This window comes from Oryza glaberrima, chromosome 8, assembly GCF_000147395.1.
Source record: "Oryza glaberrima chromosome 8, OglaRS2, whole genome shotgun sequence".
Taxonomy (NCBI): Eukaryota; Viridiplantae; Streptophyta; class Magnoliopsida; order Poales; family Poaceae; genus Oryza; species Oryza glaberrima.
This window is the reverse complement of record NC_068333.1, coordinates 3,839,724-3,866,920: the sequence shown is the minus strand read 5'-3', so window position 1 is coordinate 3,866,920 and position 27,197 is coordinate 3,839,724. Positions and strand designations below refer to the sequence as shown.

At 41.5% G+C, this 27,197-nt stretch overlaps 4 protein-coding genes across 5 annotated transcripts; 2 read left to right on the top strand and 2 right to left on the bottom strand.

The window, feature by feature from the left end:
- Nucleotides 1-638: 638 nt before the first annotated feature.
- On the top strand, nucleotides 639-3,042 carry LOC127781272 (uncharacterized). The gene is made up of 3 exons (XM_052308206.1): nucleotides 639-1,448; nucleotides 1,676-1,920; nucleotides 2,667-3,042. Exons 1-3 carry the CDS (start codon nucleotides 834-836, stop codon nucleotides 2,674-2,676), a joined length of 870 nt encoding a protein of 289 aa, XP_052164166.1. The 5' UTR covers nucleotides 639-833; the 3' UTR covers nucleotides 2,677-3,042.
- Nucleotides 3,043-8,909: 5,867 nt separating this feature from the next.
- Nucleotides 8,910-13,912, top strand: LOC127783319 (diacylglycerol kinase 1-like). Its single transcript, XM_052310573.1, has 13 exons — nucleotides 8,910-9,079; nucleotides 9,358-9,586; nucleotides 9,698-9,820; nucleotides 9,925-10,053; nucleotides 10,264-10,349; nucleotides 10,627-10,750; nucleotides 10,878-10,926; nucleotides 11,210-11,292; nucleotides 11,785-11,852; nucleotides 12,279-12,356; nucleotides 12,780-12,867; nucleotides 12,999-13,115; nucleotides 13,278-13,912. Exons 2-13 carry the CDS (start codon nucleotides 9,365-9,367, stop codon nucleotides 13,617-13,619), a joined length of 1,509 nt encoding a protein of 502 aa, XP_052166533.1. The 5' UTR covers nucleotides 8,910-9,079; nucleotides 9,358-9,364; the 3' UTR covers nucleotides 13,620-13,912.
- Nucleotides 13,913-19,390: 5,478 nt separating this feature from the next.
- Nucleotides 19,391-19,952, bottom strand: LOC127783226 (uncharacterized). The gene has a single exon (XM_052310458.1). It carries the CDS (start codon nucleotides 19,854-19,856, stop codon nucleotides 19,584-19,586), a length of 273 nt encoding a protein of 90 aa, XP_052166418.1. The 5' UTR covers nucleotides 19,857-19,952; the 3' UTR covers nucleotides 19,391-19,583.
- Nucleotides 19,953-22,384: 2,432 nt separating this feature from the next.
- LOC127782887 (uncharacterized) lies at nucleotides 22,385-27,197 on the bottom strand. Of its 2 annotated transcripts, none has more exons than XM_052310163.1 (9): nucleotides 26,984-27,197; nucleotides 26,538-26,815; nucleotides 25,499-26,423; nucleotides 25,350-25,414; nucleotides 25,195-25,250; nucleotides 24,244-24,347; nucleotides 23,894-23,966; nucleotides 23,622-23,802; nucleotides 22,385-22,740 (listed from the first exon to the last, which is right to left on the bottom strand). In XM_052310163.1, the coding sequence occupies exons 2-9, from the start codon at nucleotides 26,755-26,757 to the stop codon at nucleotides 22,655-22,657; spliced, it is 1,710 nt and encodes a 569-aa protein (XP_052166123.1). In that variant the 5' UTR covers nucleotides 26,758-26,815; nucleotides 26,984-27,197; the 3' UTR covers nucleotides 22,385-22,654. The 2 variants fall into 2 exon arrangements, with proteins under 2 accessions (XP_052166123.1, XP_052166124.1); XM_052310164.1 differs by having other exon boundaries at nucleotides 26,538-26,808.

Below are 27,197 nucleotides of genomic sequence, written 5' to 3'. Positions count from 1 at the left end.
ACATATGATTATGAAACACAAAAAATAAAGAAATGATCGCTTAATTGGATCGAAAAAAAGATGTAGAAATTGTATAGGACAGATGAACTCATAAAACTACTTTTCATGAGATTGGACCTCGTATTAAAAATCCTAAAAAATTTGTATGAATCGAGACATTCCTCAGAAATTTCATAGAATTCAATTAGTTTTCAATTCTTCGTTTCAAATTATCCAATAGCAAAAAAACATCCTATACAAAATTTCAATATTTTTGTTCAAATCCACATAAGAGAAGCATGACCGTAAACCAAACAATCACTTATAAACCTTTAATAGATCCTCCACCGTTTATGGGAAAGCAAGTTAGATTTTGCAGTGAAACGGACTGTGTTTAGTTCAGGTCAACATTGAAAGTTTGGTTAAAATTAGAATGATGTGATGAAAAAAATTGGAAGTTTACATGTATAGAAAAGTTGAAAGTTTAATGAAATATTTGGAAACTAAACACGGCGTGAACAAGGGGCCAAAAATTGACCGAGGAACAACAGCAAGCAAAGCATATGGGAAAGGGAAGGGAAAGACAGAGAGAGAAAAATAAAAGAAAGCAGGGGGAAGGGAGGGAATGTCCACCTGGAGCCTCCACCGCCAGTAGTGCCCGTCCCCAGCGCATCCGCAGACGATCCTCCCTTCCAGGCTCAAAACCACCCTCCCTCCCCCTTCTTCTTCTTCACCCCCCCCACACCACCCCCACCCTAGAGAGAGAAACAAACAGACCAACAATCAAACATACTAGTACAAGTCGAGGTAGAGAGAGAAAGCTCGAGACAAGCTAAACTAGCTAGAGAGAGATCATGTCGGTGGCGGCGGAGGGGAAGGAGAAGGGGGTTGGTGGTGGGGGTGGTGGTGCGGGTGCGGGGGCGTGCGAGCTGTGCGGGGCGGCGGCGAGGGTGTACTGCGGGGCGGACGAGGCGACGCTGTGCTGGGGGTGCGACGCGCAGGTGCACGGGGCCAACTTCCTGGTGGCGCGGCACGCGCGGGCGCTGCTGTGCCGCGGGTGCGCGAGGCCCACGCCGTGGCGCGCCGCGGGGCCCAGGCTGGGCCCCACCGCGTCGCTCTGCGAGCGCTGCGTCCGCCGCGGCGGTGGTGGCCGTGGTGGTGGAGGAGGTGGAGGCGCTGCTGGTGGTGGAGGCCGTGGTGGTGGGGGAGACGAGGAGATGGGCGGCGAGGGCGATGAGGAGGAGGAGGACGAGGACGAGGACGAGGACGAGGAGGTGGTCGTCGAGGAGGAGGAGGACGAGGATGATGAAGACGAGGAGGGGGAGGGGGAGGGGGAGGGGGAGGGGGAGAACCAGGTGGTGCCGTGGGCGGAGGAGGCGGAGGCCACGCCGCCGCCCGTCGCGAGCTCCACGTCGAGCAGCAGCCGGGAGGCCGCCGCCAACGGCGCGAACGCCGCCGACCGCGTCAAGGTGCCCTCACTTCTCCTTCTCCCTCTTCCTTTGGTTTGGCTTCTTCTGATCTTGCAAACCTGGATCACTCTCGCCAATTTGGGCTACACAATCACGGCACGGCACTATTCGGATCGATCGATCGGTTGATCATTTCTTCCGATTTCGGAGGCAAAGATCACGCGTTCTTGCATAAGGTTTTGATGCTTCGTGTCTGATGCAAATGCCGATCGATGTGTCTCTTGCAGGAGGACCAGCCGTGCTCGACGTCGCAGCCGAGCTTGTGCCGGTACGCGTCCTCGGCTCACCATGGCGGTGGTGGCCGGAGCGACGAGGCCACCTCCTCCCGGAACGGCGGTGGCGTCGGCGGCCGATTCCTTGCCTCCCGGCATAGGAAGAGATCGCCCTCGGATTTCCGCCGGTCGGGGTCGGCGCAGTCGGTGAGCGGCGTGCAGGGGAGGAATTGCTCCAATGCGGTCGTTGGTCGAAATGAGTGAGTTCACAATCCTACTATTCCCAAGAATTCCTAAGCTTAGCAACCATAATTTCATAAAAGCAAGAGAAAAAAAAATTCAACTTATCGAACAATGGCGCGATGATGTAGTGTTCTTGCAAGCATGATGTGAAAATATCAAGATTTTTTTTATGGACCAGTGCAAGCATGATGTGAAAATATCAAGTAGTGAGCAAGAAAGGGAAAAAAAAGGGTGAGTAAATTTTTGATGTAAAAGTTGTAGTGAGAGGTTGATAACAACCTCTAGGTTTACTGTCATGAAGTTGCTACTGCTGAAAAAGATGGCTACATGCCTACATCATAAGGAGATAGCTTTGCTTGCCTTGCTTGCTGAACGCCATCATATGATGCTTGGAGTGCTCTGCAATCCCACTACTGTTGTAGTTGATTGATAGCAAACTAGCTTTTAGATTCCAAGAGCATTGCAAATCTACTTTTCCTTCATCCAGTTTGAGTATATTGCCATGTACATGGCAGGTGAGCCAGTGCGGTGTTGAAGTGGGGCATCGGATCGTGTCGAACATTGTAGTCCTGTTTTTAGTGCTTATCTTTCCAACCTTTTAACTTGAAAGGGTCTATGCATGTATCTGTATTAAGATTGGCACTAGGTCGAAAGATTTCCATGTTCTCCTTTTTGCGGCAAAAATTGGGCAACCTTGATCAGTTAGTGAGTGCTGTTTTATTTTAACAAGGTAGTAACTGATGTTATCCTTTTTGTTATGCAGCTTTTCCTGAGGCAACTGAAACAATGATGTAGATGCTGATGCTAACGTACATTAGAAGGTCACTTTTGGTGTATCCAGGCATTTGGGGGGAGATGTGGATCACTGCAAAGATCAAACCTCCACCGAGCACACACATCTTTTCCGTCGACAACTTGCAGAGTCGACTTATCACGCGGCCATCCCAGAACTCGGTAGTATTCATAATCGCGACGGCTTGCTGGAGATTGTATATGTGCCCCCACTACTTTCATGTGTTTAAATCCCTTTTTGTCCTTTTGGATGAGGCGTTCTGGCTAACTTAAGAAATGATATAGGTTTGCATTTGCAGTGCCATTCTTCCATGGTTTCACTGTCTGAATGCTTCCATTGTGCCCTATGTTCAGTCTCAAACTTGTTCAGAAATCACAATCTTGGCTGAAATGTGTTGAAATCTGTACATTCGATGGCTGTCGAATTTCTGTAGTTCTCATGGTTACTGGAGCCAGAAAGAGAATACAAGTTACCCACAATTTGCACAAAATGCCACATGTATATTCTACTGAACTTATCTCTAATTCCAGGTAGGCTTTGTGGGATTAGGATGGGATTCTTGTTAGGATATTTATGTGGTCGATTTCAGTGTGTTCTTAAATGGAAAAATCCTGCTTGGTGGAAGAAATGGATAAGTAACCTCTTTTGAAAAACTTTGCCCAAGGTTGAAACTCTTATGAGGTCAGTGAAAGCAACACACAAGTGCTAATAACATTGAGGCTAAGTCTCCTTTTCCTTTTCCTTGTTCAGGGCATCAAATTCTTCATCCTGATCTTCCCCCATCACCCATGTCATTATCACACATCCCTCACCACAGAAAAAAAGGACAATAAAAATTATATAAAGAAAGATGCATTGCATGCTTGCTTTGTGGTGTGAAAGTAGTAGAGATCCATTGGCGTTTGGTAAGGGGGACATCATGCATGCCACATGCTTGATGAAACTGATCTGGAGATTAGAATTTGCTTGGAAATGATCCACTTGGAGAATAAGATAAGTGGGTTTGGGTCAATAGGAGCTCAGGACCGTGCAAGAAGGAAAAGGGGATAATAGGTCCTATCATTTGACCCTCTTCTCATTTTAAAAGACCTCTCATTTCACATGGCTAACCTCTCGTCTCATTTTAAAAGCATGTATAATTAATTTGATACACAGTTATGTATTTTGAGAAATTTTCCACGAACTACACCCTTCCTGTTTATTGGTGTACGTTTACACGCCATACTATTTCCACAGATTTTTCAAGTCATGTCATTCTTAAATTACACGCTTTTATTATTACTAGTAGCATATCCATGTGTTAGAACCAGTCATGTCCATATAATTAGGGATATACTATAAGGGTGATTGATGAATATTAGTTCCAGTGGTTATGCAAGCGAAGACGCACTGAGCACGGTGGGAGAAGGGGATGGAAAGATGATGACTTTGCTTTTACAGTAATAGTGAAATTTGATATAGACTTATTTGTTTTTTAAAAAAATTACATGAATTATAATACCTCTCTATTATTGGAGATCTAAAAACAAAATTAAACCAGACCAACCGATTCGTAGAAAGGGAACAGTACGCGACTAAACTGATCCGTACAAAGGGAATAGCGTGCGCCTCTAGATTGATCCTCAAAAAGAGACGGCCCAATCACAGGTTGCTCGATCATGTGGTTCTAAGGGGTTGTACTCTGCCTAAGGACAGTCCTTGCAAAAAATTGGTCCCTCTCCATTGCTGCCAACCATAGGAGGGAGGATGCATTGAATTGAATTGAAGGGAAAGAAGAAGGGTGGGAGGGCCATCCATGGCCATGGAATGGAGAGGAGGGGAACATTTGCCACAACCTTTGCTGCTGCAGGGCAGAAATCCTAGGGAATGTGGACCATGCAAAATATATGAACCATATCAGTTGCCGATCTGAAAAGATCTTTGCACAAGGGAACAGGGAAATGTAGGCCACTTGATATCCACCGCACGGCAGGGTTTATTCTCTCCTCCTCTGCTGAATGAAGGCATGCCATGAGCTCTTGACAGAGTGAGTTTGTTCTTTGACGTCTACTCCCACCGGCATAAAAATACATCGTGCTGGGCATCAATAGGAATTTAAAATTGTAATATTGACGCGGTTGATTTTATAAGAAATATGTTTTGACTATACGCTTTAATAATAATAATAATAATAATAATAATAATAATAATAATAATAATAATAATAATTTATTTTATTGTGATTTGTTTTTTTAACAAAGTTTACTTTAAGTATGATTTTATTGTTTATATTTTCACAAAAAATTAAATAAGATGAATGATAAATGTATGTCAAAATTTAGAGGCATCATGTATTAGGGCATTCTCAACCCAATGACTAGGATGGTGTCCATAGCATTAAATAAGCTATCACCTAAAATGAAAAATGATGTGGCAAGTGAATAAATGAGGAAAGAGAAGGAAATCATGTCTTGCATGAGACATAGTTTCTACACAACATCCAAGACATCATCTGAGATAAGTAACATTAAATTTAAGTATGGAATATTGGTGTTTGCATTGGAAGAGTAGTGTCTAGTACTAGTTTCTTGATAATGTGGAGTTTATGAAAACCATGTTTAGTGTCTTGGGTTGGGAATGTCCTTATAAAATAGAGGGAATGCTACTTCCTTGGAGGCGAATCTGTACGGAATTTTCATACATCAACCCCCTATAAATATATTGATGTCATGGTTTTAGAATTATTAACTTCGAGACATGTCAAAACGACATCAGTATATTTTTGAGAACAGGAGTAGAAGACCACAAGAGACCTGCTACAAATCTGCAGCTCATTTTGCAACTTAAGTGCGCATGTAGATATCTCATGTAAATAGCCATGATTTTTTAAGAAAAATATCGATAACATAGATTATAATGTTATAAGCCACTCCACTAACATGCACTACTAAGTTCAATCTGCGCACTGAAAAACAAATTTGGGCATGATTGGTATGGTACAATTCAAGTATTCATAACCAGATTTGGGCTTAACATTTTGCAATATGGTACATGCCTATTGTATAAATGTTGTTTGCATTTGAATTGTAAAAATATAGCTCCAATTATTGTTGCTTGATTCCCTTGGTTTAGGGGTTTAGGCCCTTTTAGGGAGTAAACAAAGGAGCTGGTGAGGGAAAATAGAGATAAGAAATCCAAAGAATAAAATTCAAATAATTGGTCTGTTTTGATCATAGGTAGACTTTGTCTTGGTGAACTTGGCAATCTTATTGGGCTCACCGGTGGTTGCCCTGGCCCAAGAGGATCTAAATCGGCCTAGTCGAAGGAGGCACTCCATGAACCTATTTAAATTGGGGACATTTAAGTATTTACCACTTTTAAGATGTGTTAATTAAGGAACTATTTTAGGCACATAAGTAGTAACTTTGTATACTTGGGTGTTTGTAATTATGAAAACTATACTTTAAATCCCAGTAGGTGGATCTATACACTATAAATTTACCATGGTACCTTAAAAAAGGGTTTTCCTTATTTGAAAGTGTATTATTAAATAAACAAAAGAATAATACGATATGTATCTAAGTACTAGTTACATTAACGACATGTCATATTCATAACAAACATACGGTGGCATGCTTTGGCTGCATAACTGTTACACATAACTTAGTTTTGAAATGTACTAATTTCGAGACAAGTAGAAATACAAGTTGCGGAGATGTGGTTTGCAAAAGTAATAGATGTAATATATATAGTCTTCTCTATAGCTACTAGAAATTACATCGATAGCAGCATAATCAATTATTTTTCAATTACAAACTTAGCTAACCATCAAAGATAGATGATTCTCAACGAAAGGCAGGTAGAATTAGCTAAAACAGAGAGGTTATGGATTTTTAAAAAGTTACTTATGTGCCTATATGCATTCTGTTGGTTTTTTATATATCTGTATTTTATCTTGTCACCTAAGTATCCCTAAGAAAATAGAAAGGTTATGTTTGTTTCCGTTGGTTCTCAGGTAAGATTTGTTCGTCTAATCCCTAAGATAGAGGGATTGAATAGTATTGAGGAGGAATAATTTCACATCACAATATGTGTGGATTAAATCCCCTTCAAATCCCCCTCGATTTCCCTATAGGAGGGATTAAACAAACAAGACAATATGATTTTGAAATGCAGTGGTAAACTGGTAATTAACAACTCATACCGACGATGGCAAAAGCACATCACAAATTTTGACAATTTGACCCTTTGCAAAAACTATTTTTACAAATGAACCGCTGTCTAAACTTATTTTAAATCTGACCCTTTTGCTCAATGCCAAATCATGTGGTGCTGAACTTAGACACCTCAGTGCCACGTCAGCTGGCGCTGAATGCCGTGCTACAGCGAATGGGAGACTAAGTCAGCGTGCCAACGTACATTCAGCGCCATGCTATTTGGCGCTGAGGTGTTTAAGTTTAGCGCCACACGATTTGGCGTTGAGCAAAAGGGTCAGATTTGAAATAAGTTTTGGCAGCGGTTCATTTGTAAAAATAGTTTTTACAAAGGGTCAAATTGTCAAAATTTGTGAAAGCACATAGTATCAAAGTCAAAACTATAAACCTGTTTAGATTGGTGTCATTTTAAACCATACCATCTCTTTTGATAAAATTGATAGATATGTGGATGCATTTAGTTTGTTACTAAAATACTGGTAATGACTAAAGATTTTTAACAACAACATATTTAGCCTATCCTACCAAAATTTGATAATATTATTAACGTACCGAAATTGTGAAAATGTTCATTTTGATAGTTACATGAATAGACCCTACGTGAAACTTCTAGAATAAAATATGAACCACACTATGAAGCTGTCAAAGTTTCAGCCTGATTAGACAAAGTTTGACCTTCCAAAATGATCAACCTACTGTACAAGAGACAAGACCATACGTGCAATGCGTCCATGTATCTAAATTACCCTATTTGCTGTGGACTACTCCCTCCGTCCCATAATATAAGGGATTTTGAATTTTAATTTATAGAGTTTGACCACTCGTCTTATTCAAAAAATTTCATAATATAAGTGATTTTGAGTTTTTACTTATAGAGTTTGACCACTCGTCTTATTCAAAAAATTTATGAAAATATAAAAAACAAAAAGTTGTGCTTAAAATACTTTAGATAATAAAGTAAGTCAAAAAAAATAAATAATAATTCTAAAAATTTTTGAATAAGACGAGCGATCAAACAGTGTAAGTAAAAACTCAAAATCCCTTATATTATGGTACGGAGAGAGTACTATAGTTACCTGCCCTAGAACACACTGTCTAGACCATCAATGTACCAGATACATCCCCAATCTTAGAGACAAAGTAGCTAGATTTGTACAATTAATTAAGTGAACTACTACTTTGCACTACTCCAGCAGAATAATTAGCAAAATTCTATCTTCCAATCAACTTCGCTTCAGATGCGAAAAGGCGACAGCCTTTAAGCCTCATTCAACTATTCAAGCCACTTGACATTCTCATAACAGCACATACCCATCTGATGTGACATTATAGCAATAAATAAATTTATAATTTTATCATCAATACTGTTTCAGATAGCAATATCCGTACCAAATTGCTATATGATTCTAAGTCCAGCCCAGACTTGGGTTGACCCAACATGTGCCGTCCATCCACGGATTTAGCCACTAATCCGCGCAATCCAACGGCCCATATTTCGTCTCATATCTGGCCAGCAATTGCAGCAAATAATTTCATCCTCCCTCTGTTTTATATTATATAAGTAGCTTAATTTTTCTCCTAAGTATATTTTTAAGTTTAATTAGATTTATAAAAAAGTATAGCGATATTTTCGACAGAAAACAAATCTATTATTCAAATATATTAATTGTTGGTTTTAATGGTATTAATTCTTGAAATTTGACTTAAAAAATCAAAACGAACTATTCTAATTAAATGGGTTTAGTTAATTAGTACTTCCTTCATCTCATTTTGATTATCCTATAAGAATTTTGAGTTATTCTCAAATTGATCATATCTAAGCAGTGTGTCTATTCGCTTACCAGGAGCAATTGCTATGGTTGCATGTCTATTCGGTTATTTGTACTTGATCAAACTTCTTTTAAGTTTGACTTTAAAAGAATCAAAACGATTAACACTAATTACAAGGGTTTAATTGAGTACTATTAGATTAACACTAATTACATGGGTTGCCTCTAATTATTAATCACTCGCGCCTCATCCTGCGGAGAAGAGCGAACACTTCTCCTTCTCTCTCTTCTTCTTCCCTCATCCCCGCGCGGCCTCCCGCCTCCGCCTCCGCTCGCGAGCCACCCATTTCCCGGCGACAGCGGCCTCCCTCCGCCGCCGCCGGCGATCTGACACTGGCGCCCGCGCCACCGGCCGAGAAAGGTAGTTCCTTTTCCAGTCCTGGGCAACGATCCAAAGGCGGTTTCTTTTTTTATCTTCTATTGTGGATGATAAGTTCGAAATTTTCCCTTTCATCCATGGCCTCCTGCGATTTATGATGTGTTGCGAGACAAATCGACACGGGTGTTTGTGGGTTTGGTGTGTTGGATTCGACTGTTTCTTGGCCTGAATTATCTCAGGAGAAGGAATTGAATTTGTGGTGGTGGCATTTGTTGTGGTGTTCTTTTTAGGGGAATTGAAGTGTCATAATCGATTTGCAGGAGCAGGATGGAAGGGGAGATGGATACTGTGGTGGGTTCATCATCCAAGCCATGCGGGCCGCTGACGGATTACCGCATTCCGGATTACATCCTGAGGCCGGATGCGCAGCGGGTGCTTCTTGATCATGCGCCCCCGTGCCCCGTGCTGGTGTTCATCAATTCTGGATCTGGTGGTCAGCTCGGGAGCAGCCTGATCAAAACCTACCGTGAACTTCTCGGTGAAGCGCAGGTATATCGTCTGCGTGTTTGGAAATGTGATTTCCTTTCTTGCCTTGTGGCGTCAGGAAAGGAATGTGGCTTTTGTTATATCAGTTGTTGATGGCTGCTGTGTTCTTTTCAGGTTTTCGATGTCTCCGAAGAGGCTCCGGATAAAGTGTTGCACCGTTTGAATGTCAACCTTGAGAAGCTCAAGATGGAGGGAGACATTCTTGCTGTTCAAATTTGGAGAACTCTCAGAATAATTGTGAGTGATGATGCTTTGAGGTTATATTATGCAGATTTGCAGAGTAGGAAGTCTCTTTGGCTTTCCATTTCCATTTTTGTTGACTTAAAAGAGGTTTCAATTAGGTTGCAGGTGGCGATGGTACGGCAAGCTGGCTGCTTGGGGTAGTCAGTGATCTCAAGCTTTCACACCCTCCTCCAATTGCTACTGTGCCTCTGGGAACCGGAAACAACCTTCCATTTTCATTTGGATGGGTAAGTGGTCAGAAATTAATGTGTACTTAACAAATCATCTTCTTGTGTCAATTAGTTTTTGAAGGGAGATGGCAAAAGTGATGTACTTAAACTAGAGTCCATTATGTATAAGTTGTTCTGTGTTAAATGATCTTTTAAATGATTCTTGCCTGAACTTTAACCTGTTCCTGATCATGGTCTTGTATACTTTTGCTGAATTAAACATCGCAGGGAAAGAAGAATCCTTGTACCGACCAAGAGTCAGTAAAATCATTCCTTGGGCTAGTGAGGCATGCAAAAGAGATGAAAATTGATAGGTAATGCCATAAAGATATCACTTTACTTTAAGCTTTGACTTTTGCCTTGATCCTGCTCATAAGGGTTAAGCGGCTGATTAACTTATTTAATATTTGCCATAAACCCCCAAACTTGCAATCAATCAATACTGAACTCTTTTAATGAACCTTAAGTAGTTGAATAATTACCTCTTCAAATCTGTTTGTCCTTCCTCCCAGTCTAAAACATGATTTCCCTTTTATACCTCATTCAAACACAACAGAAGACTACAATGTAATGTGCACATGAATGTTTCAGCTGGCATATCATGTTGAGGATGCGAGCTACAAAGGAAGGTCCATGTGATCCAATTGCCCCCTTAGAGTTGCCTCATTCATTACATGCATTTCATCGTGTGTCAAGTAGTGATTCCCTCAATATGGTAAGACAATCTGTCTAGTTTTTCTAAGTTACTATGTTTCTTGTTGACGAAAATTGTTATATGTCAAGATCCAAGTGGCATTGAATTTAATTCATTTCCTCAATTGGTCCTTTTTTTTCCCCTTCAGGAAGGTTACCACACATTCCGTGGAGGATTTTGGAATTACTTTAGTATGGGTAAGGCTTTGTCTGTTCATGGCCACTTCCAGTTATGGACCCTAAACAGTCTGATGGTTTGGTTTCTAGTTTACCGTGGTACTTGATGTTGCATGCTAGTTTGTGCTATGAAGATGCAGGCACCTGCTGGTTCCATGTACGGCAAGTACTGTGGGACTCATGATCATTACTGTCGTAGTTTATTATATTTGGAAAAAAGATCCCAAGTTTCTTCAAGAACCTAGAGCATATATTGATTCAATGACTCAGAAATTCAAAATTTCATACGTGATGATCTTTGCAGGTATGGATGCAGAAATTTCTTACGGATTTCATTCTGAAAGGAAGAAAAATCCAGAGAAATTCAAAAACCAGCTGACAAATCAGGTATATTATATTCTTATTATTGTGCATTGTGATGATTTCTTTTGTACTGTTTCGCTGTGCTGCAGATTCTGAATTACTCGGAAGTTTAAAATTGTTCCAACTGAACTGCCTCTTTATTTGGCACGCAGAGACTTGAGACGTACAATTGACCTTATTTAGATTCTCTATGTGCTCAACACCCATTTCTTATGTCTTCCTGTGGGATCTTACTATACAGAACTTTTATGAGCTATGAGAAGTGAGGAAGTGTCGAATGGGACCAATACCCATTGCATGTTACTGGAATTCTTAACTGTAGTTGTTACAAAATATTGCACTTACATCTCTAGTTCTGTCAAATTGATTCCTAAATATGTAATCCTTGATAGCTAATATACCTGTAAATATGTGAAATTTACTTCTATATTGATTTAGATAAATGTCCCTCTAGTCAATTTCAATCTGGCTGAATGACTTAACTTTGCCAGGTGTTAATCCATTTAATCTATACAGGGTACATATGCTAAGGTTGGACTTAAACAAGGATGGTTTTGTGCTTCTTTAAGTCATCCATCTTCAAGGTAGCTTGTTGATTTATCATTAACATATTTCATGGTATACCTGTTGTGCTAGTTGTATACTTGTATTGTGTTATCTTTGCAGTCAAGGTGTCTCTAATTTAATATTATACCACCTAACTCCTATAAATATCTGTGAGTAATGTGGAGAGAGAAGTTATAGGGAGTATACCCACTCCAGCATTTTTGGGGGTGTTCAATGTACATTGCATTTACAAACTACACCAATCAATTCATTTGTGCCCTTTTTTGTTCCTTCATATTAGCACCATCCTTGCAGTTTATAGATTCAGTCCACAAAATTTATTGTCAAAGCTTAAACCTGTACTTGGCAATGTTAAAGTTGAAATTTGGTGTAATCAATTTGTGTGCGTTCAAGTTGTTTCCTTCTTTTCGTTTTGGTTGTAAGGTTGAGTGCTTCATTTCCAGGAATATTGCTCAACTTGCAAGTGTGAAAATCATGAAAAGAGCCGGTAGCCACTGGCAAGAACTTAACATTCACCACAGGTAAACATTGTTCATTCCTTTTGTTGTACTACGAATTATTTTTTCCCTCGTGTACTGTTATTGAGCCTACTAGTATGATATGATACAAGAAAGCTTCTCATTTGCACTTGGAATATTTTGCTTATACTGTTTCTTTTTTGGGATACGCAAAAGGCTTGCGTATCTTTTCTATTAAGACTGGAAGCAGTATACATTACTTTGAAAGCTGTAAAAAGAACTGAATCGAAAAGAAAAGAAAACAGAAGAGAAGAAAAACTCGGATATACTGTTTCAGTTTTGCTTCCTTGCAAGTTACAATATGTTCCTTGGATTTCTTGCTTGCACATGTTGGCAACATTTCTGATTTATGTTCTGCTTGTTGATGGAGGATGCTACCATAATCTATGAGCAAAGTTGTGACCTGTGTACTACTGCCTCTTGCAGCATTCGATCAATCGTCTGTCTCAACCTGCCTAGTTTCTCTGGAGGTCTGAATCCTTGGGGCACACCTGGCACAAGGAAAGTAGAAGAGGTGAGTTTACATGCACTACGCTTGTCATTCAACACGTGAATTTCGCATTGTAGCTATTCACAGATTATTTACTGGAAATCTTCAGAGGAACTAATAATCAAACCTCTGTCTTGAAAAAACAAAATCTACAGAGGGAGCTGACGGCACCTTTTGTCGATGATAGACTTATTGAGGTTGTTGGATTCCGTGATGCCTGGCACGGACTTGTCTTGCTGGCCCCAAATGGACATGGTACCCGCCTTGCGCAGGTATGAAGTATATGTAAAAGTGCTTCCATTTTGTCCATTTGACATCCCAGAACTGAAAACCACTTCTTCCCCATTGTGCCGTAGTCATAATTTTCTACGTCAAGAACTAGAACTAGTATAGTCCTCTCCATTCAAGCTTATGTGGACATCCTTCAAAATCAGGCCCAAAGGATCCGTTTCGAGTTCCACAAAGGCGCAGCAGAGCACACCTTCATGAGGATCGATGGGGAGCCATGGAAGCAGCCCCTCCCAAAAGATGACGACACCGTTGTTGTGGAGATCTCCCACCTTGGTCAGGTCACCATGCTTGCCAACGAGCCCTGCAAGTCGAAGAGCGTCCATGACAACCAATCCTCCCACGCGCAACACAGCGGCCATGGCAACGACGACGACGACAAGGACAGCATGGAGGACGAAGATGAGTGGGAGGATGGCAGGAGGAAGTTTGGTGCCGCAGATACGTTCAAGATCCCTGACGAGGTTGACATTGCTCACCTCAGCTGAACTCAGAATTGGTATCTTTTCTAGGTTGCATTCTTGATGTTCATAATCTTCTTCAGTAAAGTGTTTTTTGTCTTCGATTCCTTCAACATTATAAGAGTGGAATTTAGTAATTCGTTCACTGCAAAATTTGGAATGTATAGACCATAGGTTTTGAACATCTATAGTAGAACCCAAGTTGGTAACATTTCTGATTTCTTGTTTATTGTTCAGCAGAAATTTGTGTTATTTTGGGAAGAAAATAAAGTTATTAAACTGTTGATATTTATTTTTCTAGATTGTATATTTGTGTACCATTTGAAATGTGTTCAAATTCAAATGTGGTGAGAAGATAATGGCTCATGCTTATGTTTATCCCCCCCCCCCCCCCCCCCCGGTTCCAATGTATAAGGCCTATATTTTTTTATACGATATTCAGGAACATACTTTGACAATCCATTTATTTCATGTTATGTTTTTAACAAATATGAAGTTACTATCACATGAAAGTACATTGAAATGTGAATTTAGTGATATAACACGCATAATACTTAGCATATATATGGTTTGTATTATTATTAGTAAAAAAAATTACTGAGTTTATTTTTCCATAAAAAGATGACACCCTATAATTTGGAATGGAGGGAGTAAGTTATAAGCCAAAATTTAAATTTTAGAACTCAATTTTGAATTTTATTTTTTGTTTTTTCATTGTATTTTATTTTACATTATCTACTTTTAATTGCTAATAACATATATAAAGAAGCTTTACTCAGAAATGATTTTTTTACTTGATATTAAGCGATTCGAATATTAATCATACGAGTAAGAGAAATAAGAATTTTTTTGGGAAATATTATTATTTTAATGAAAAATTGCAAAAATGGTGGTCATCGAAGATTTTTCACTAAAATAGGGGCCTGTTGAACTGCGGTAGTTTTTATTGTTCTTTGCTAGTTGTAGTTTTTATTTGTTTCTTAAAATATTTGGATTAATGAGGTATTGTTTATATACAAATTCTTTATTATTTTCATTGCCATTTTTGGTTTCATGGCTTTGCCGCAACTTCATGCTCCTTTATTCTCCTATCCCTACTTGCGTTTTAGCTTCAATTACTCTTCCGCCATCATATGTCGGGTTGACCATGTCGATCTACAAAGTGAATCCACACATCCTTGGGTTCTCCTGAGGAATAAATCAAATTATAGAATGGGATATGTATTGCATTATGGAAACGCGAGCAAAAATGAAAATAAATAATTAAGCAATGACATACAACTAAGTTGTTGTCTATGTTGGGACAGACGGAATATCACCTTCCAAATGTCTCTTGTGAAAAGGATGTAGCAATTTGGCAACAATCTCTATAACCGCATTTTGGATGCTCAAACCATTCAGGTAGACCTAATGGATTGGATCTCCAGTGTAAGTTTGACTACGCCTGGCGCTCATACTCCATCAATGCTTGAATAATTGTGTGGTCATCTCAGGTTGTGTTATCCTTGCACCAATGGAAGTTACTCTCGCCGTATCGATCCACTTTACGAAGCCACATTTCGAAAGCCCATTGTGGGCCCAGTCGAATTCCCGTGGTTAAATTGGTTCTGTCAACCTCCCGCCGTTCGAGAGCGCCCGCCTGTTGCTACGCGGCCGTTCGATAGGGTCCTGTCGAACTACCGCACTTCGATAGGCCCCTATTTTGAAAAAAAGTAAATTGCACCCACGGTGCATCAACTTGGCAGGTGGGTGCAATTTGGTGCAAGAACTAGAGAAACGAGCGTTCTAGTGCATCAACTTCGCAGGTATGTGCAGTTTAGCTAAAAAACTTTATAAGTGATTGCATAAATGCAACAACTTGCAAGATATGTACGATTTTGATACAATAAGTTAAGAAGTTATGCGACAACTTAATTATTTGGAGCACTTTTTTATGCATATTCAATTTTTAAGTTCTTATTTTGATAATATACTAGCGTGGATTTGTATATAAGCATATTTATATTTTTATTCTAATAACTAATAACTAAAAGTCAATTAAACTAGATGTAGAAATTATTATATTTCGGTTGAGATTTAGGAATGTGAAGAAAACAAAAATTCTTAAAGGTAATTGGTTATAAATTGGATATGCAGTATAATTCTTAAAGATAAAATTCAATATTACAAGGTAATATCCGTATGATTGCTATGTAATGGTATATTAATATCGTGAGAAAAACTCACCTAGCATATGCTTAGCTTAGTTGATGCACCAAAATACTAAATTGTCAAGTTCTTGTACTAAAGTGCACCCACTTGTGAAGTGTTGCATTCGTACGTTTAATTCTCAAGTTCTTGCACTATATCGTACTCACCTACCAAGTTGTTGTATTGTGAGTGCAATTTACTCTTTGAAAAATCTCCAACGGCCACCATTTTTGCGATTTTCCATAAAGATAGTAATATTTCAAAAAAAATTCAGCCAAACAATGAGGGTGACAATTTCCAGAAAATCTGGGCCATTCATTTGGGCCACGTCAGCTAGCGGCGTGGGGAGAAAACCGCGGGCAGGTTTGAGCTTTGGCCCGCCGTTTCGCCGGCGTAACCAGCGGCGCCGCCCACCGCACCGCGCCGCCTACAAGTACGGCAACCGCGGCCGCTTCCTCTCCCTTCACTTCACCGAGAAATGCGAAGAGCTTAGCGGCGGCGGCGGCGATGAGCGTGAGGTTGGCGGGTCGCGTGGGCGGCGCTCGGGTGGCTCCATCGCCGGCGCCGGCGCCGGCAGGGAAAACGCGAGACGGAGGCGCCGCCACGACGTGGAACGCGAAGGACAGGGCGGCGGCTGCGGCGGGGGGCTCGCTGTCGTCGAGGCAGGCGATGAGGGCGGCGAATGCGGCGGAGGAGGAGGAGGATGATCGGAGGAGGAGGAGGAAGAGGGAGGAGGAGTCGCTGCGGGCGTTCATGTTCATCTCCTTCTGGGGCCCAAACTCCTGAGAGGCCACATCCATTTCCATGTCCATTTTCTTGGGCTTTGCTTGTGATTTTTGTTTTCTTGATTTCTTCCTTCCTTCCTCGATCTCCATGGATCAAAGATGTGAATATTTTTGCCAACGGAAAAAGCATGTGATGTGAAGGTTTTTAGTTTTTTCATCTCCAGTTCTTGCCTGAAAATATGATGTGTTTCATTGACAAATTTTGCGAAACTCAGAACCTGAGTTTAATGTGCTTGAACTGTGGCGCGCTTTTAACTTTTCAAACGACAAAAGAAGTTTCAAGGATCTTTTATTCGAAATCATAGATCGACTAATGGCTGTATCCAATGTTTCAAGGATCTACCTTTCTTCAGAAACTGCAGCACAAGTGCATATGCACAAGCAGAAGCAGAACTGAACATTCTTCAGGGCTCTCCAGACTCCACTAGCTTGGCCAGCATGCATACATACATTTCACCAAAAATTCTAGTAGGATTTACATACATTTCACCAAAAGCTGTGGTAGGATTTACAGGAACAGAAGTCCAAAAAATGCGGATTGTGGCTTGCCAGAACAACTATGCTGCTTTGAAACTGAGTTTGCTCAGCTTAAAGCCTTGAAGTGCAGCATGTTATAACCTGACAATAAAATATATGTAGTATTGATCAGTAAAATGTAAGATCAGGGAATAGCAGTCAACACATCACATTTGCGAGTTGCGACTAAAGATTGCCTTGTTTTAAATACTAAATCTCGGATTATTTTTGCAGCCAATCTTTCAAGAATCTACCTTCTGCTTGAACTGGAGAAGTGCATATGCAGAACTGTCTGAACATTCTTCAGATCTCTGCACTAATCTGGCCAACAGCCCAACATATATACATGTAATTAAACAAAATTCCCAGGATCTACATAAACACAGTCTAAAACTAATCCTGTTCTTCCTGGCCACAACCAAGCTCTGTAGTTTTTAATCGCAGAGGCAAGAAAAGGAAAATTGATCTTCAGAAACTGCATATGCAGAAATAACTGAAACTAAGCATTCTTCAGGTTTTGCACTAGCTTGGTCCCCAGCAGACGAGATGCATCACCTTCTCGTCCTTCTCCGCCCTCCTCCTCAACCTCCTCGCCTTCTCCTCCGCCACCGACTTCGCCGCCGGCGCCACCTCGGCCGGCGATCCACCGCCGGAGGAGGGAGGTGGCGGCCGCCCGGCGTGCGGCGGCCGGCGGCGCGTCGTGGCCGGCTGCTCCGCCCGCACGGCGGCCTGCACCGCCCTGGCGCACAGCCTGCTCACGTAGGCCAGGCTCATCTCGCTCTGTATCTGGGAGATTGATTGCTGATCAGATATTCAGAGATTTATGCTGCTTGCTCACCTCGCCAAATCTATCTTCTCCTGCTTCCACTGCATCTGAAAGACTGAAACTTTTTTAGTTTCTGATCTGAAAGGCTGAATCTTCTTTTTTTCCTGTGTTTTTTGAGCTGAAACACTGAAACTTTTTTGGTTTTTGATCTGAAAGGCTGAATATTTTTTGTTTTTTGAGTGTTTGATCTGAAAGGCTGAATCTTTTTTTTTTCCTGTGTTTTTTGAGCTGAAAGATTAGAGGGGAGGAGTAGAAGATCGAGCAGCAAAATGATCAGAGGACTTACTGAATTTTTATTGTGAGATGGATTCACCACTCCAATGTGTAATGTTTTTGGATGGTGATACAAAAAAAAATCTCTGAATTGAAGGTCATGGTGATTTATGCAGTCGATCGCATCCTGCAACTTGCTGGACAAGAATATGTATAAATGGAAGAAATGCTTATTGCTCAAGAAATCATTAAACGAGATAATCAGTGCTATGTTTCCTATTAAATAAAGTGACTAGCTATATTTATGGCGTCATATTTTTCATAAAATATAGTCGGCATGTGTTTACATTGTAAGTCACTAAATTACATATGTAATTTTAGTGGATTTACAATATAAGCCCCAAAATTACATATGTAAGTTTTAAAATTACATATGTAAATCCTAAAATTACATATGTAAATAGTGTGTTAGTGAGGTGTAACTACTATGTAAATTTATATAAATATATAATTTACAACAACAACAAAGTTTAAAAAGCATATCAGTATGCATCTACGCCGTGTCAGAACCAATCACAGCAAAGCGTGTGTGCTGATGCCCCGTGAGCACGAATCTTCATGCCAATCCTAAGGTTGAAAATTCGACTGCGTTTGTGGAAAAAATCTGTCGCCATAATTATGACCGATCCGTTAAATAAATACATTTTACTACTTTGAAAGACTGAAACGAGACGGAGCAGCCGATAAAATTCTTTTGGATAATGAGGTGGTATAAGCAAGAGGCTTCAATTTGGATACTTACTTTGTAGTAAGTGGCAAAATATTTTTTTTTTGAATATGCAAAAGTATTGCTATCTTTATATTAAGAGTAAGTGGCAAAATATTGTAGTAGAAACTTAAATGTTACTCTCTTCGTTTCATAATGTAAGTCATTCTAGCATTTCTCACATTTATATTGATATTAATGAATCTAGACATATATATATATATATATAGATTCATTAACATCAATATAAATATAGAAAAATACTAGAATGACTTACATTGTGAAACGGAGGAAGTATTTATTACTATCTCCTAACAAAACAAATTTTTCTTTCAAATGCCGTTCCACCATTCTCATTTCGACCCAAGCAGAGATCACAGTTTAAATATGCCAAAAAAAAAACAGCAGTAGTTTTGGAGATTTAACGCTTCTCTCATCTCAGCAAGGATATATACTAAATTAAAATTCACGACATGAGAGGAATATTTTTTTTTTGTTTCCTTTCAATTTGCGACTCAATTTATCATCATCATCATCATCATCATCATCGTGGAACATTTACAGACACGAATCACTTAATCAGCATCTTGATGCTTGCAAAGCCAGCTTCAGATTCCCAAGTAATCAAAAGTTCAAAACTACCTACGAAATCAAGCAGCAAAAGAAGCAGGATAGTATCAATCTAAATGACAATCTTAGCTAGGGCCCCAGCAGCAGCTGAGGTACATCACCCTCCTCATCCCCTCCTCCTCCGGCCTCTCCGCCGCCATCGCCGCCGCCGGCGAGGAGGCGCCGGCGCCGCCATGCACCTGCAGCATCAGGGTGTCCATGGCGGCGCCGTGCAGCGACCGGAGCGCGTAGTTCCAGCGGCAGAGGCCCGACTGGTCCTTGAGCCCCTCCACCGCGCCCACGCTCATCGCCGCCGTCCACCACGCCTTCGCCGCCACCGCCGCCGCCGCGCTCGCCATTGCTAATTTGCAATGCCTCTCTGAATCAACCTCTCGAACTTGATCTATAGCTGTTGATGCTTCGACGATTCGATGAAGCAGTAGTAGCTGAGGAGATGATCGAGATGGAATTGGATTGAGAAGTGCAAGAAGAGTGGAGTTTATATAGAGTTTTCGTGGGCGAAACAGGAGGCGGGGAGGCGATGGTTTTTGCCGTTTTTCTGAAGAAACTGGAGGCTGGAGATATCTGCTTATGTCACTCATCTCATCTGCCAAATTTGGCGCTATGCTTCTGTTTTTTTGTTTGTTTTTCAGGTGCACAAATCATAAACAGGGCATACCAATTTTAAATTTCAGTATTTGATTGATTGTATAATTATTTTCTGAGTTTTTTTTCTCCCCTTACGTTTTTTTCTATAGAGAACGGCATTTTTCGCCCCTTTTGTCACTGAAACACTTCACCGGATTATTTACTCCACGTCTTTAAAAATATATTTTCTCAAAAAAAAAGTTTCTTATACCGTATTGCTTAAATCTATTGTTATAAGTCATTTTGCTAATGCTGAAAATGTAAGCCTTACACTATATTTTGTTTTCTTCGAGTTAGACAACATCTGGACAATAAATCGTAGAAATCTTTTGTATCCTTTTCCATTTTTACCAGTTAACTCCGTATTGTACTGTCACCCTAGAGTCTGGACTGCTAAAAGGACTCACGGATCAGACATAAATCGCCTGTTATGCTAATGAAATGATTGGTCCACGAGACAGAGCCACCGACCGACACTTGGTTAACTGCAGCCGTCCAAAATTAGTTTTACTAATCTATGTTGTTGGACTTAAACCACATGCTGTCAAACACTAAAGATTCCATGGCCGGCGCCGCGTGGGTGCCATCCTGCCCTGCTTTCATCCTGCACAACGGTCACAGGTTCAGAGTAGGAATGTGCAATGCTTTCTAGATTTGGGTATAAGAGATTTATCAAATCTTATAAGTATATTATAGGTAAGGAGGCAGTAATACTTCTTCAGTTTTATAATAAAGATATTGGGCACTATTCACTTTTGATCAACACGCGGTCCTCCTTGTCTGACCCCTTCCCTTCCATCTTCAGCGACTTTCCGGTCGTCAGTGAGGTGGGAAGGGATCCAACTCTCATCCACTAGTAGGGTTAGTTTTAGATTTTATCGGGTTCATCTTGTTTTCAGGTTAATCCTTTAGTTTCCCTTTTCATGATCAGCTCGAGGTCGTCGTCAAGCAATCGATGAACCTCTTCCTTCGGACCTCTTTGGGCGATGTTGGTGGTGGTCTTCGCTACTATTGTTATTCTCCAACAAGACCTAAAGGTGAGCTTAAATAAGAGGCTTGTTAGCTCAAACAAGGCATATGGGAATGAGTCAGTTCAACTCCTGCGTCAGCCACCTGTTCCTTCTCCGGCGACCCTCCTGCTCTAGCAACGGTCTTCTTCCTCGACTACGACGATGGTTTAAAAGGGCAACTGAAGTGTATCTCTACTTGTCTAGGTTGCTTTAACCTCCATCCTTCGGAGGTCCCATTTGTGCCGCTTGCCATGGTTTTTCTGCTCCTATCGTTGTTGTCTGAGTTCTGGCTGTTGCAGTTGCAAGAGATGCAAAGTCAAGGACCTGATTGCTTTTTCTTCTCGTTGTTGAGTCCTTTGCATTTTTCAGAACTTATGTGTAATTTGCTCATTCTCAAGGGACCTCTCTGTAAAACTGGATGTATTCCCACTTTGCTTATATACTATATGCTGATTTGCTGAGGTAGTATCTCAGTTTATGTTTTAAAATCAGTTTATGTTTTTTTTAAAAAAATACTATTCACTTTTAAATTTTTGAGTACTTCAAATACTGGAAATGATACCATGTTCTTAAAGTGGGTATGCCCAAAATATAAATATAAAACTTTTCTTCACTTTGATCTAACAATATAAGGGCAGTTAATGGTCAAATTTCACATGGAGAAGTTAAAATTGTCAGTTATTAAGAATCTGAGTGAGTAATGAACTATAAGAAATCGCCTGATATGATGCATGCATCCTGGAAACTTGTTGCATGTTGGCTTTCTTAATTAGTTCCCAGCCACATGGTTGGAATAACCATGACCCTTTTTTGAATCATTTTTTAATCAATGATTCAGACTCCTGGATTGGATTAATTGAGTGGATAAGGAGCAAAGTTGTGGGAGACTGGCAGGCCTGTATGTAGCTATGATAAAACCAGTGGCTGCAGGCCATGGTTTCCAGGATACCAGGGGCAATTTGTTGGTTGCATGATTAATGCGCGTCCGTTTCTAACACAAACGGTTTAATTACCTTCAATTGCTGTTCTTTACAGATTGTTTGGCTTTGTTTGCATCCAGAGAAGTCATTGTGGTGGTTACAAATATGCTTCAACATTTTCCACATTGTCTTTGCCAAATTTGTGTATTTGCTGTCTGCTTGACTGCAAAAACTGACTAGAAGAATGCAGGCCATCCACAATCAGGTTAATGAAAACTGTCTCTGTAATTAAACATGACTAGAAACATATTTCAGAACTATTTTTTCTATAAAAGATCAGCTTCTAATTCCGAGTAAAGATGTTCATCGATGTTACAAAATGTTTTTAAGAGTGGCAAAGAGAAAAATGCCAAAAAGATTTCAACCAATGCACAACAAGTTTGATTCTACATTTGAGTTTTCAAGCACGCTGTGCTACGCCGAGAGGCCGTGCTTCCTTCCTTCCAAGCATTTTACAGTATACTACTTCGTTTAACAAGGCACACAAGCTACCTTGGCTTCTTTGAAGAACAGCTGGGCTCACATATCTGCGACAGACCAAAGGTAGGCCTCTTGCTCCGTTGCTTGCTTCTCGTTCTTCAGCTTAAACATATCCTTCTCAAATCCTGTGAAATCACGGGAATGCTTTGTAAGTGATAGAGACCAGACTACAAGATGCAAAACAAACTTCTAATGGACACAATCTGATGCCTGAACCACTAATATTGGCCAGAAAGTTGCACAAGTTGTCCAAATTCATGTATAGTACCAATCTACCAGAGAACATAGTGAAACTGCGAGGACATGATGGACCAAGAAAAGAGAACGTGAACATGTTTCAAGTTTCTATTCCCTTGCGCAGCCTTCCCCCCTATTATAAAACCAGGTCCACCCAATCGTTTGCAGACACAACCCTCTGGTTTTGAATATTAGGGTAGAGAAAAATATATCTTGCTTGAAATTGGATAATGGACATTCTGCTGGGTCTATTCAATAAGATAAAAAAAGAGACCGTAACAAACAGCTTCACTGTTAATCCGCATTATTTCAACAGTTTTTTATCAGGTTGTCACTGCAGTTGTTGACTTATCCATTGTGTGATACTCCCTCCATTCCAAATTGATCTACATATAGTTTTTTTTGAGGTTATTCCTAATTGATCATCATATTTGTGTTCATTCATTAAGTCTATTCGTTATTTGTGCATTGGAGTAAATGGACATTGATGCATGCATCTATGCACATAAGTATTTATAACCCACATGCAATATCTTGATTTGCTATTGGCTAGGAAATAGTGGGGATGGTACATGCATCGAGTTTGTTGCTAGAGTAAATATAGTATGAGTGAGTTATTAGTTTTTCTTGGTCTTGGTGTACCTATGAAATATGTAGATCAATTTGGAATGGAGGGAGTAAACCGTAAGCTAATCTTTTTGTCATTCCAAGCAACATGATGTTAAATAACAAGAAAAGAAAATTGGGAATGAATTTGGAAAGCACATACCATTGCTGCGATCCACTCCGTCCCAATGACGACCAGGCTTTATGCCGTAGCGGTTTGGAGGAGGATCTACACCACGCTTCAGCCAGCTATGACTAGGTATATTTTGGGGAACAATGAAGCCAGATTCTTTCATCTTTTCATCATCTCCCAAGTCCTCCAGAAGGAGGTCTGTATCATTCCTCTGCAACATATGTACACATAAATCAGCAATTAGCCAGGTGAAGGTGTTCAAGGGTTCAACTGAACCACTCAAAATCAAAAGTGGCAGCTACCTTGACAAGATGAGCCATAGGATCACCCCACCGGATTCTGTTTTTTAGCATGGTGTCGAGCTCAGGATCATCCCTACATGCAAAACAAGTTCAAATTATAAATATTTGCAATGAATGTTTCCACACCTTCACAGTTGACAAAGAAATAAACATATTTAATAAACACACACACACACACACACACACACACACACACACACACACACACACACACACACACAGATACAGTGAGGAGAGGGAGGGAGATTTTCAACTCAACATCACTAGTTTGTTCAAGGCAATTAAGCAAGAACAACGCTATCGAGTAGGCAAAATCTGAATATTAAGGCAACAAAACTTGTATTAAATACCTTGTCCGTGCAAATGGCTTACTCTTTTCAGATTCAAGCTCCTGTAATCTAGCCTCAGCTTCTCGCTTCTGCACCAACCCTTTACCCCATTCTATATGTATTTCCTGCAACCATGTAGAACATCAGTCATTAGCTACAAATGGCAGCACCCAAGACAGAGATCATATGTTGAAAAGAGTCCAAAGGAGTCATGAAGAAGGAATAATTCAATCATCATTTGATGCAATCTGTTCCATGCTACTTCTGCAAAAAGTGATCTGATTCTGATAAAAATAATCATATATTTCTCCCAAGTCCAACAATTATCTTTCATGGATTTGTCTGGACAAGCTTGCAGTATGAATCAAATGCCCATAGAGAACACCCCCCCCCCCACCCACCCCCCCCCCAAAAAAAAAAAAAAAAACTTCCCATTTTCTATGGTAATCTTTTAACCCTACTGATAACAAAATTGTAAAGACAAATTTAAATAGAGCATTCTTTTGGATAGAAGACAGTGACAACCAGTGAGAAAGTTTAATGGCAGTAATAAGGCATTCTTTGCTGTAATGTTTATTAGTACTTGGTGGTAGCTGTTGATATTTCTTAGCTCCTGTATCTTTAGGGACCCCACACGTTGTAAATCTTCTATTCTGACAGCTCCATGGTAAAACTTGTGCATAGAACATAGCGACAAAAGGAACAAATGTTGTTTCTTATCCAAAAAAAAAATGCATATGAGGTGCTCGAAAATGTAGGAAACAACAGGTCCCTTAGAGAATAATTTCTATAGTTTTGCAACAAAATTCTCCCAATCAAAGCAATGTCTGGGTAAATAATTTGCACAAAACATGTCCGCTAATCTATATCTGTTGATTCTGTTCAACCCGAAGCATATTTGAACTTCCATGAGCCATAGAACATTTAAACAGAAAACAATTGAATTCTCATAATTCAAAAGCATTTATTTACCTTTGGTTTCGTGTCTTCCTTTGCCTTCCTCATATCTTCTTCACTTATTCGTTTTCCTGGAAAGCATCAGAAAGTGCTGTTAGCACAAAAAGTAGCATGGGTATATAAGTAAATAACTGAAAAAACAGCAGAAATAAGCTGTGTGTAGTGCATACCTTGTTTATCTCGGAATACTGCTTTTGCCCCTTTCCCAATCACTGAGGGATCCTGTGCAGCAAACCTATCCAGATGAAACATAAACATTATTACAAATCTGACCAAAAGGAGTAAGCATCTTTGCTGCAAGATGTGAAGTACTACTCACTTGAGCCTCTCATCCTCCTTAATCTTCCTGATGTCCTCTTTAACTTCCTCTGCTGTCATCAACCCAGCTTTCCTCACCTCCTTCGGAGCCACTTCCTTCCTACCCTTCCTTGGAGGTGAAATGTCCCCATCACCCAAAGCCTGCCTTTTCAGTGGTGGCAATTTGTCCTTGGGTTCATGAGAGTCGTGCCGCGTCCGTCTGCGTGGGGGAGAGAGGTCTTCGGGCTCTTCTGAATCATGTCTCGTGCGCCTCCGTGGTGGCGAGAGGTCTTTGGGTTCCTCAGAATCATGCCTCATGCGCCTCCGTGGTGGTGAGAGGTCTTTGGGTTCCTCAGAATCATGCCTCACGCGCCTCCATGGTGGCGAGAGGTCTTTGGGTTCTTCAGAATCATGCCGCCCCTTCCGGCGTGGTGGAGAGAGGTCCTGTGGCTCCTCTGAGTCATGCCTGGTACGCCTTCGTGGTGGTGAAATGTCCTGGGATTCCTTGGAGTCATGGCGAGAGAGCCTGCGTGGAGGAGAGGGGTCTCGTTGCTGCCTAGACTTCCGCGGTGGTGACAAATCACCATGCCCCCCAGCTACCTCACTACCCTTTGGTGACGGCGTGTCTTGCCGCCTTCGCCTCTGCCTCGGCGGCGACAGATCCTTACCCGCAGCATCTCTCGGGTCCAGCGAGGGCGTATCCTGCCGCTGCCTCCGCCGCGGAGGAGACAGATCCTTCCTTCCAGCACCCCCGCGCTCCGGTGAGGGCGTGTCATTTCTGCGGCGGCGACCGGTTAAACCACCATCGGAGTCCTCGGGGGCGGCCACGGTGACCCACCCGCTTCCGTCCTCAGCGATAGCATTGTACGGCCGCGCCGCGCGAATCGCCTCCAGGCGGCGCATCCGCTTGACCTCGATGTCCTCGTCCACCAACGGCCTCTCATCCCCTGCAACCAACCAATCACAATTCCAATCAAATCCAGCACGCTGCACGCCAGATCGAAGAACAAGACCAAACCACGGGGGGAAATCAAAGCTAGGGTTTGAAGGCTATCGCGTACCGGACGACGCGGGCTCCTCCTCGATCTGGACGGGCTTGTGCCACGTGGGGTCCTCGTCGACGATAAGCACACCTCCGCCCACGGCGGCCGCGGGCTTGGGCTTCTTCTTCTTCTTCTTCTTGGCCTTGCCCTGCGCGTCGTCGGATTGGTACCTCTTGAGGTACTCCTTCATGGACATGGCCGCGCCGGACGTCGAAGCGTCCTGCTGCTTCGTCGCCATGGCCGGCTTCTCGCCGCCTCCGCCGCCGCCGCCGCCGGTGAGGGAAACCTACTGGAAGCTACGAGGTGAACAAGGGTTAGAGGCGGAATCGGTCGCGCACCAAATTCAAAATTGCTCGCAAAAACCGTAGCGCACAAACCGAGAAACGATTCGATCTAGATCCCAAATCCAGACGAATCCCAAGGCTAAAAGGGCAAGCCGAACGATCGAGCACGAGGTAGCTTACCTGCTTGTTGCGTGTGCCTACTCCGGCGGCCGCCTTCTCTCCTGCGACTGGAAGCTTGGAGGGGGGGGGGGGGATGGATGCGGCACGGGGGGCGTTGCCGGTGGTGGAGTAGCCGAGCCGAGCGGGAGAGCCCGTATGGATGGCGGCGGTGGCGGTGATGGAGGAGGAGATGGAGGTGGACGCCGGCGGGTGGAGGCGGCGGGGGGGAGGATGG

Excerpts from the sequence above, each read along its gene's own strand:
- LOC127782887 (XM_052310163.1), bottom strand. The coding sequence starts at position 26,757 with ATGGCGACGAAGCAGCAGGACGCTTCGACGTCCGGCGCGGCCATGTCC. Across the intron at positions 23,803-23,893 it reads CTATGGCTCATCTTGTCAAG|AGGAATGATACAGACCTCCT; the intron begins GTAGCTGCCACT and ends CATATGTTGCAG. Across the intron at positions 22,741-23,621 it reads CGGAGTGGATCGCAGCAATG|GATTTGAGAAGGATATGTTT; the intron begins GTATGTGCTTTC and ends GTGATTTCACAG.
- LOC127781272 (XM_052308206.1), top strand. The coding sequence starts at position 834 with ATGTCGGTGGCGGCGGAGGGGAAGGAGAAGGGGGTTGGTGGTGGGGGT. Across the intron at positions 1,449-1,675 it reads ACGCCGCCGACCGCGTCAAG|GAGGACCAGCCGTGCTCGAC; the intron begins GTGCCCTCACTT and ends TGTCTCTTGCAG.
- LOC127783319 (XM_052310573.1), top strand. The coding sequence starts at position 9,365 with ATGGAAGGGGAGATGGATACTGTGGTGGGTTCATCATCCAAGCCATGC. Across the intron at positions 10,054-10,263 it reads TTCCATTTTCATTTGGATGG|GGAAAGAAGAATCCTTGTAC; the intron begins GTAAGTGGTCAG and ends TAAACATCGCAG. Across the intron at positions 13,116-13,277 it reads ATGGTACCCGCCTTGCGCAG|GCCCAAAGGATCCGTTTCGA; the intron begins GTATGAAGTATA and ends CTTCAAAATCAG.
- LOC127783226 (XM_052310458.1), bottom strand. The coding sequence starts at position 19,856 with ATGGCGAGCGCGGCGGCGGCGGTGGCGGCGAAGGCGTGGTGGACGGCG.